General features: G+C 34.3%; 1 protein-coding gene across 1 annotated transcript in view; it reads left to right on the top strand.

Annotated features, from left to right (window-relative positions):
• The window catches only part of STT3B (STT3 oligosaccharyltransferase complex catalytic subunit B), a 105,495-nt gene extending 97,151 nt beyond the window's left edge, over positions 1-8,344 (top strand). The window contains exons 14-16 of the mRNA XM_046002601.1: positions 1,024-1,137; positions 3,410-3,622; positions 6,714-8,344. Coding sequence (XP_045858557.1) covers positions 1,024-1,137; positions 3,410-3,622; positions 6,714-6,794 — 408 coding nt within the window. The 3' untranslated portion in view covers positions 6,795-8,344. The remainder of the gene's footprint in view (positions 1-1,023; positions 1,138-3,409; positions 3,623-6,713) is intronic.
• The last annotated feature ends 285 nt before the right edge of the window (positions 8,345-8,629 follow it).

An 8,629-nucleotide genomic window follows, 5' to 3' on the forward strand; every position in this document is an offset into this window, starting at 1 on the left:
TATAATATAAATATTTAAAATAAATATAAAATCTTTAAAAATAAATAAAATATAAAGAGATATACAATAAAAATTTATCCTCTCCCCCAAGGAAAAAAAAATGTCCCATGTTTTATTATTTTCTTATGATTTTTATTTAAGCAGGTAATGAGTAGCAAAGTATATACTTTGTTTTTGCTTTCTTCACTTTGTCATATATCTTGGAGACCATCCCATATTAGAATATGTGGAGAGCCTTCTTCATTCCTTTATTGCACATCAACACAGTGGTTGCTCAGTTGTGTCTGTGCACCATGATGTATTTAACCTTTCCCTCTTGATGGATACTTAGGTTATTTCCAGGTTGTTAGTCTTGATAAACAGAGGTATAATAAATAACTTTATATACTCATTTTGCCGATACGTAAATATCTCTGTAGGATAAATTCCTAGACAAGAAATTTCTATCTATATTTCCAAATTGGCCCTCTTAGTGGTTAATCTCTAAATTTTATGTAATTCCAATAAAAACTACCACAACTTTTTTAGACATTCTCCTCCCCAACCAAAGAACTGATTATTTAGAGTTCATATGGAAAAATAAATAACTTTTAGGAAAACTCAAAAAAGGTGTAATAGGGTTGAGGATGGAGCAGTTGGTAAATGACTAGCCTACCTGGTATTAAACGATGCACTGGTACCATTCTTTTTAAATAATTGAGATTTTATAACATGGTTTAAAATCTGCCCTCCCTCATCAAACAAAGTTCTTTTCTTGTGTTTTCTTAGACATTCTTGTTTATTTTTTATAAGTGATTTCTAGACTCAGCTTAAAAAAAACCCCTTGATAGTTTTTGCAGGTTTCTTTTAGAGATCGTGTTAAATTTATAAATTGATCTTTTAATACCATATCTTTTGAGATAACTAAATAATAGCTTTCTGAAGATCCTCAAGAGCTACTTCTTTATGAGGAAATGAGAGGGGGGAACCTGGTAGCTTTGAATGTGTTAAATTGAACTGACACAAAAATTTGATTTCTTATAGGAAAGTGACTATTTTACCCCACAAGGAGAATTCCGTGTGGACAAAGCAGGATCCCCCACGTTGTTGAATTGCCTTATGTATAAAATGTCGTACTACAGATTTGGAGAAATGCAGGTTGGTTACATCAGTTTTCCTATAATCTTCATTCAAAGGAATATTTTTAAAGTAGTCTTGTGTGCCTCCAGAAAACAGGATAATGAATGTTTTAGTTGTGTTGTATAGAAAAATATGCTATCTAAAGAGTCCACACACCCCCTTAAATTTAGATTTCTAAAACTACTATGTAAAAAGTTAGGGGGAAAATTTTTTTAGAACAAAGATTTCTTTCCAAAATATTAATTAACACTAGGCTCAAATCAGCCTTTGCTTGCCATCTTAACTTTTGATCTCATGCTTTTGGAAGACATTTTTCTGTAAGAGAGAGGTCTTCTAGGTAGGAAACCACATGATCTTAAGTAGGCTACTTTGCTATTTGGTGGTGAAAAGTCTGAAAGAGTCGAATTATATAGTCACTTCTGATACCCTCTCTATCCCTGTTCTGTTATCACAGCTAGCTGGGACTATCTGGGTAAGAGTTTCCTAGAATATTAGAATGATGTGCATACAAAAGCTTAAGGGCCTCCAAAGCGTGTGAATGTGTAAAGAGACATTGTGGCAAAAAGAAAAGAGTGGACTTCCTGCCATTCCTGCCGTACTACCTAGGTTTTAGGTCTGGCTCTGTCAGGTTATATAAACCTTAGACAAGTCACGTCCTCCCTGGACTCATTCTTTTCTTTGTCTGTATATAATGGGTGTTGGACTGATGACTTGATTTCTGGGCTTCTTTGTAGCTCTTACATTATATGACTATAATACCAGGTTAGACCTTCATACTAAGATTTCAGCACAAACTTCCTGATTTCATGTTGCTTTCTGGTTGATTACTAGAAGGTAGAGGGAAAATTGCTTGTTGAACTTTATACAGGGGTCAAGGTAGTTATTATTCATTTGGAATTACTCTGTAAGTGGCTTTTTTTCTGTTTCTGGTTTTTTGGTTTTGGTTTTGTTTTTTTTTTTTTTTTTTGGAAGTACAGTTGGCAACATAATACTACATTTATTTCAGGTATACATTGTAGTAATTGGACAAGTTTAGACATTGTGTTCGTAAGTGTCGCTACCATCTGTCACCATACAATGCTATTACACAACCATTGACTATATTTATATTCTGCAGGTGGCTTTAAAGAAATAGACAGTAATTTTACTACAAGATTTAGGGTTTTGTTTGTGTTTTGATTTTCTTTGAAGGCAACTGCATGGTCTCTAAATTCATGTAAGAAAGAAGCACTTAACCCATGATAATTAGCTATCTCAGAAAATGGTTCAAAGATTATTTTTCTGGTCATAGTGATAGCATCAAAAGACTTTTTCGTGTGTGTGTCCTTTAAATTTATCAACAGTTTCAAATCATACTTCGGTCATGTGTTCATTTTGATATCTTCCCTATTAATAATAAATGTTTAAGACATGAGTACAACTTTTCTATCTTATAGATAAGCAAGAACAAGTTATACCCTCATTAGCATTTGTTTTTGTTTTAAAGTTGAATTTGCTCATGCTCTGTGTGAACATAAACGTAGTCTGAGAATTTCTTAAAATCTTCTCCCTTCTCCCCACTTTTTCCTTTTTTCATTCCTCATAAATCCTCCCGCGGTTTGGCTTTTCTAACTTCCTTTATAGTTTCCACTTTCTGGATATAGTATCGCTGCTTACTTGTGCATTTATTTAACAAATAATACTGGGGAGATAAAGCCACACTCTGAATAAGATAAAGTCATCTTACAGCTTACATCCTGCTGGAGGATACAGGTAATTTTAAAAATACATAAAAAACTTTAGCAGTGAATGCTATAAAGTAAAAGATGAGGAAACAATGGAAGAGACTTCTCAGTCACCAATTTCAAGAAAATATTTCCCTGGTGTTTGGGCTGAGACCAAAGGATAGAGAGGAGCCAGCCTAGCAGAATGAAGCTGGATGAAGAACTTTCAGGCTGAGAGAGTAGATAGAGTAAGGCCCTGAAACAGAAAAGAAATCCCTTCTGCATGTTTCTCTCTGTATACCTCTAATAAAGTGGGCTTTGATGGATTTCCTCTGGTTGGCTGTTTTGGTTTTTTATGCCCATAGGCTGCTCATCTACTCTAAGGGTTCAGTGAAATTCTAATTCTGCTGTATTTAATTTCTCTCTTCCTATCTAGTTAGCAACATATGAGAAATGTTATGATATATTGCTCTGATTCTGTTTTCCTAGTTTAAAGGGAGACAGTTTTGCTCTATAACATTTACTATCTTCTAATACTGAACGTTTTCCAGTATGGTTAACATCTCATACTAATGCCACTTTTGCAGCTGGATTTTCGTACACCCCCAGGTTTTGATCGAACACGTAATGCTGAGATTGGAAACAAGGACATTAAGTTCAAACATTTGGAGGAAGCCTTTACATCAGAACACTGGCTTGTGAGGATATATAAAGTGAAAGCACCTGATAACAGGGAAACACTAGACCATAAACCTCGAGTCACCAACATTTTCCCAAAACAGAAGTATTTATCAAAGAAGGTGGGTGCCAAGGAAAGTCATTAGTCTGTAAAAGGGTAACTCAGAGTTCATTGGTTTGTCTGAAAAACAGTTACTTAAAATTACTAATAAATTTTCATTTGCCAGATCTTTGTAGACTATAGCTTATATACAAAGTTAGCAGCAGGCCATTCTTTTCAAACTGAGCACTTGAGATAGCCCAAACAACAGCCTTTCCTGGATAGTATCATGATTATCGATGAACCAACCTGAGATTTTTCCAGAGGCATTCAGGCTTTAGTTTGGGTCATTCCCATTAGTAAGACTTACTTGAAAGTAAAATACATCTGTGGCCATCACTTTCTGAACTTTTGTTGAAAGTAAAAATGTGATTGGTTTCTCATTTTTTAGTCAAAGCAAATTTACATTGCATTGTCATGTTCCATTCTTAGGATGTTGCTATAGCATTACTGAGTAAAAACTAAGTCTGAATTGGTAGTCTTGAATTTTTAAAAAAATCATCATAAGAATTATTTTTAAATGTAATTATCATGACAAAGGTTGTAGACAGGAATTATGATGATGGGACTATTCTAGTCCTTTTGTAATAAATACTTAATAAGATGAAGTATTTTATTGAAGGTCATTATTGCTCACTTAAGCCAAATAGATCTAATCTTTGCTATAATGGGCTACTAAAAATGAATATTTATATTGGTTGCTCTCTATATTAAGGTACTATGCTTATAATACTAATTATTAGACCCATTTCAGTCTTAAGTCTTGAAAGATGCTTAGGTTTACATTGCTTGGATGAGGATTTTTTTTTTTAATCATTAGAGCAGTTGTCTTTCTCTTTGCATTACTTAAAATATATTCAAAGTACAGATCATTTATATAAATAGAAACTTTTTAAACTAGTATTTTCTGTCAGGTATAAGTCACCATATCTAGACCGATAAATTTAAATATGTCACATGGAGCTGCCATGCATGTGTTAGTCATATCAAATTCACTGAACAGTATTTGCATCAAATGACAAATGATCTGGTTTTTCATAGGCATGTGGGCAGAAGAAACTGGTGAGTCACATCAGTGCAGAAGTCAAAATAAATGCTGCCAGTCTCAAGGCACTTATTCTTAAGACATCTAAGCCCCGTTAAAGTCTACCGTTTCTGAGAAATAAGGCCGTTGAACTTGCTAACTGATGATAGTGAATTTTCTAAATCTGACCTCTTTTGTCTTCCCATGATTTCCCCCAAATCAGTAAATGAATCAATAAATAAAAATTAGTCTGCCTTGTATGCCCAAAACCTATATTCTAGGAGCCAACAACATGAATTTTGAATCTCAGGTTTCCATGTCTTTATATTCTGTTTTATACTAGCGCTAGAGGAATATGTGCTTTCCTCTCCCCACCCCAGTTTTTACTTTTTGGGACTGTGTAGTCATTTGAAAACTTACTTCTGCTACTACAAAGCTGACAAGGCTGAGGCACTAAGAATTGTATGCAGTCCAGGGCTGGAGAAAGACTTTTTGGCATGGGTCGCTGAGGTTCTGGTTACATACTTACATAGTCCTGGGGCATTTTATAAGATCTTACAGAAAAGGCTTCATGTTAGAAATCTTTAGGTAATGATAAGGAAACTAACTCCTTGACCTGGTTTGAATCTTTTTAAATTGTGCCCTCTGAAATTTTTTACTTTTTTGCCTTTATAAATTAATAAATTAGCATAAATTATGAACAAGTTAGCAGTAGCTAATTTTTATAACCTTAAGAAGGACTGCATTTGCCTTGTATTCTTGTGCCTGTTAGAAAAAATTATATTGTTTTAAACTGACATCATAAATTACATGACATAGCATTTACCCTGTTTCTAAAACCACCTGTAAGAGTTGTATTTAAGTCTTCAGCCTCTGATAAGTGCTTTAAATTTGAAAGTGTTTGCTCTTTTCAGTATCTGTGGCTGTGTCAGAGTGGCAGACATGTGTCTGTATGATTAGTCTTCTAAGATTGTAACATAGAAAATACTTTTGCAGTAAGTTCTAACACACATTTGTAGTGATTTGTTTCTTACACCAGAAAACATCTGCTGGAAGTATTTTATTGGGACCCTGAAGTGTTTAGAAAAATCTTATTTTTTTTTTTAATCTATGAAATTTTTTCCTTGGTGTTTGGTTTTGTTTTGTATTTCATTTTTTAAGTTCTTTTTTTCCTTTTTAAAAAGATTTTATTTATTTATTTGACAGACAGAGATCACAAGTAGGCAGAGAGGCAGGCAGAGAGAGAGGAGGAAGCAGGCTCCCTGCGGAGCAGAGAGCCCGATGCGGGGCTCGATCCCAGCACCCTGGGATCATGGCCTGAGCCGAAGGCAGAGGCTTTAACCCACTGAGCCACCTGAGGCGCCCCTCATTTTTTAAGTTCTTATTTTTTACCTAAATTGGGAGAATATGCCAAGTAATTTTATTTCTTTCATTTTTGTAGATAGGTACAATCATCATCATTTTACACATAGTGAAAGTTCATGATTATCGATGAACCAACCTGAGATTTTTCCAGAGGCATTCAGGCTTCAGTTTGGGTCATTCCCATTAGTAAGACTTACTTGAAAGTAAAATACATCTGTGGCCATCACTTTCTGAACTTTGGTTGAAAGTAAAAATGTGATTGGTTTCTCATCTTTGAGAAGTTATTTTGTATTTTTAATACACAGCTAATTCTTGGAGGCTAAGGCAGGAGCCACATTTAACATTTCCTGATTCCTTAGTCTAGTGTTACATTCTGTTATGCCTGGAAATGTAATAATTACAGCTGAGCATTTAGTGGTTGAGAGGAGAGGAAGGAGTTCATTTACCTGATGGTAAGGAATATATGAAATACATTTGAGGAATACTGTGGTAAGTGCTTTCATCCTAAAGCCTAGGGACCTAGTCTAATTTACCTTGAATCTCTAAGCATACTTAGCTTAGAGCTATTATTGGTGCTCATTGATTGTTCAAGTCCAGCTATAGGATGAACTCTAAGGGCTTTATTAAGACAGTCTTCATAAAAATGCTATAAACCATGTGTGTAATATTTTTTTAATCTGTGGGAAACCTACACTAATACCATGTGTTCTGTTTTCTTTTTTAGACTACAAAAAGGAAGCGTGGCTACATTAAAAATAAGCTAGTTTTTAAGAAGGGCAAGAAAATATCTAAGAAGACTGTTTAAATACACTGTTCTGGTTCCTAACTTGAAGCAGTTGTCCTTGTGAGAACCGGTCTTTGCCTTTAGCTCATGTCATGTTTCACAACAGAGGGTACAGAACCATCACTGGTCCAGATTAATGTACAAAATTTCCTGGCAATGCCTGATTTAAAAAATAAGATTGGCTTATTGAGAACAGCTATTTTCTATTTGTAATGTGAAGCAAGACAGAGCACTGCTGTAAATGTCTAACAGCAGATTTTTTTTATTGGTACATATTATCCTTCAAATCTGAGAATTTGGACTAATTGCACCAAAGAACCCTCTAATTTGGTCCCTGGCACATGCATACTTGTCAATGTTTTTATTTTTTACAAGACCTACATTTTCTTTGAATTACCCAAATAGCAATATGTAAAATACAAATGACAAAATGTGATGTGAGTTTCTTGAACCAGTAAACTAGTACAGGTCTGAGAAAGAGGTATTAGAAAAATAATTATACTTCCTTGAACTATATTTATTTTCATGTTTCTCCAGTGCAAAGATTGTTTCATCAAATGTATATTTTCTGTTGCTTACTGTTTGCTCTGTCAAAGAAGAAGCTGCTGTTTCAAAGATGGACCTCTGAGTAACTAATTGATGCCAATAGTTTTTTATGTTGACACATTGCTGCTTTTAGCAGTTGTTTTCACCAGGTACTCAACAGAGCAGATCTCATGCATTGTTCGTTCATTCAAGGGCTAAATTTATATCCTTTGGAGGGCATGGCAACTGCACAGAATGTTGCTTACCAGGATGGGGTTTGGTATCACTGAGATTAGCACTATGTTTACATGCAGAAGATTAAGGAGAAAACCCTTAAAGTGGACAGGTATCCAAAGTTCCTTTTCTGTGACTCTTCAAAATGACAAAGGATTTGTAAACTTTGCCTGAATTTCTCTCATTTTATAATAGTTTCATCCATCACAATGATTTTATCCTCCACTCCATTTTTTTAAACCCCTAAAGCATTTGATGAAACACTCTTTAATGCTATATGCATTTTCTTACTTTTATTAAAAATGTGACAATTGTCAAAAAATGCACTAAAATATAAATGGAGATTGAACATGTTCATTTTCCAGCTTATAGGCAACTTTATATAGACTTGAAAATTTTCTCCAGTTGTTTAGTAAAAGTGAAAGAGAAAGGGTTTTTCCTGCCACAGGATATAACTTTTTTTTATATAAACAAGCATAACTTACCACTGCTTTTGGTGGAAAAGTACAGAATAGTATGTACCTTTTATGAAGAAAAGTGTAATTTACAATATTCAGTGAGAATGTTACTGCTGATTTTCTTTTCCAAAGTGTAGAATATTCTTTGATTTATAGAATTCATTTTTGACCCAGATGATGGTTCTTTTACAGACCAATAAAATGGCTGAACATTTTCACAAATAAAGTGTAACTAAATCTGGATTTCTGATACCTTGTCATTTGGGGATTTTATTTTACTTTGTTGCTTTAAAATTCAATGCAGAGAAGTTGTTGACTGTAGGGAAAATAAAGTTAATTCAAATTTTGTGTTAAGTGTTGTCTTTCATAAAAATTTTATTTTTGAAAGGAGTTACAGAGTACTGAACACATAATTCCTTCCTTGTTCACTTTTACAAAGATTTTAGAGAATATGCGTATAGTAGTCCTCCCTCTATGTGCTTTGGCTTTCCTTGGTTTCAGTTTCCTGCAGCCAACTGTGATCCAGAAGCAAATGATCCTCCTTAATGATCCATCTTCAGAAGGTCAGTAGTAGCCTACCGCACATCACAGTGCATGTCGTTCAGCTCACATCATCTCATCACATAGGTATTTTATTAT

The sequence above is a fragment of the Meles meles genome, chromosome 4 (assembly GCF_922984935.1).
Source record: "Meles meles chromosome 4, mMelMel3.1 paternal haplotype, whole genome shotgun sequence".
Taxonomy (NCBI): Eukaryota; Metazoa; Chordata; class Mammalia; order Carnivora; family Mustelidae; genus Meles; species Meles meles.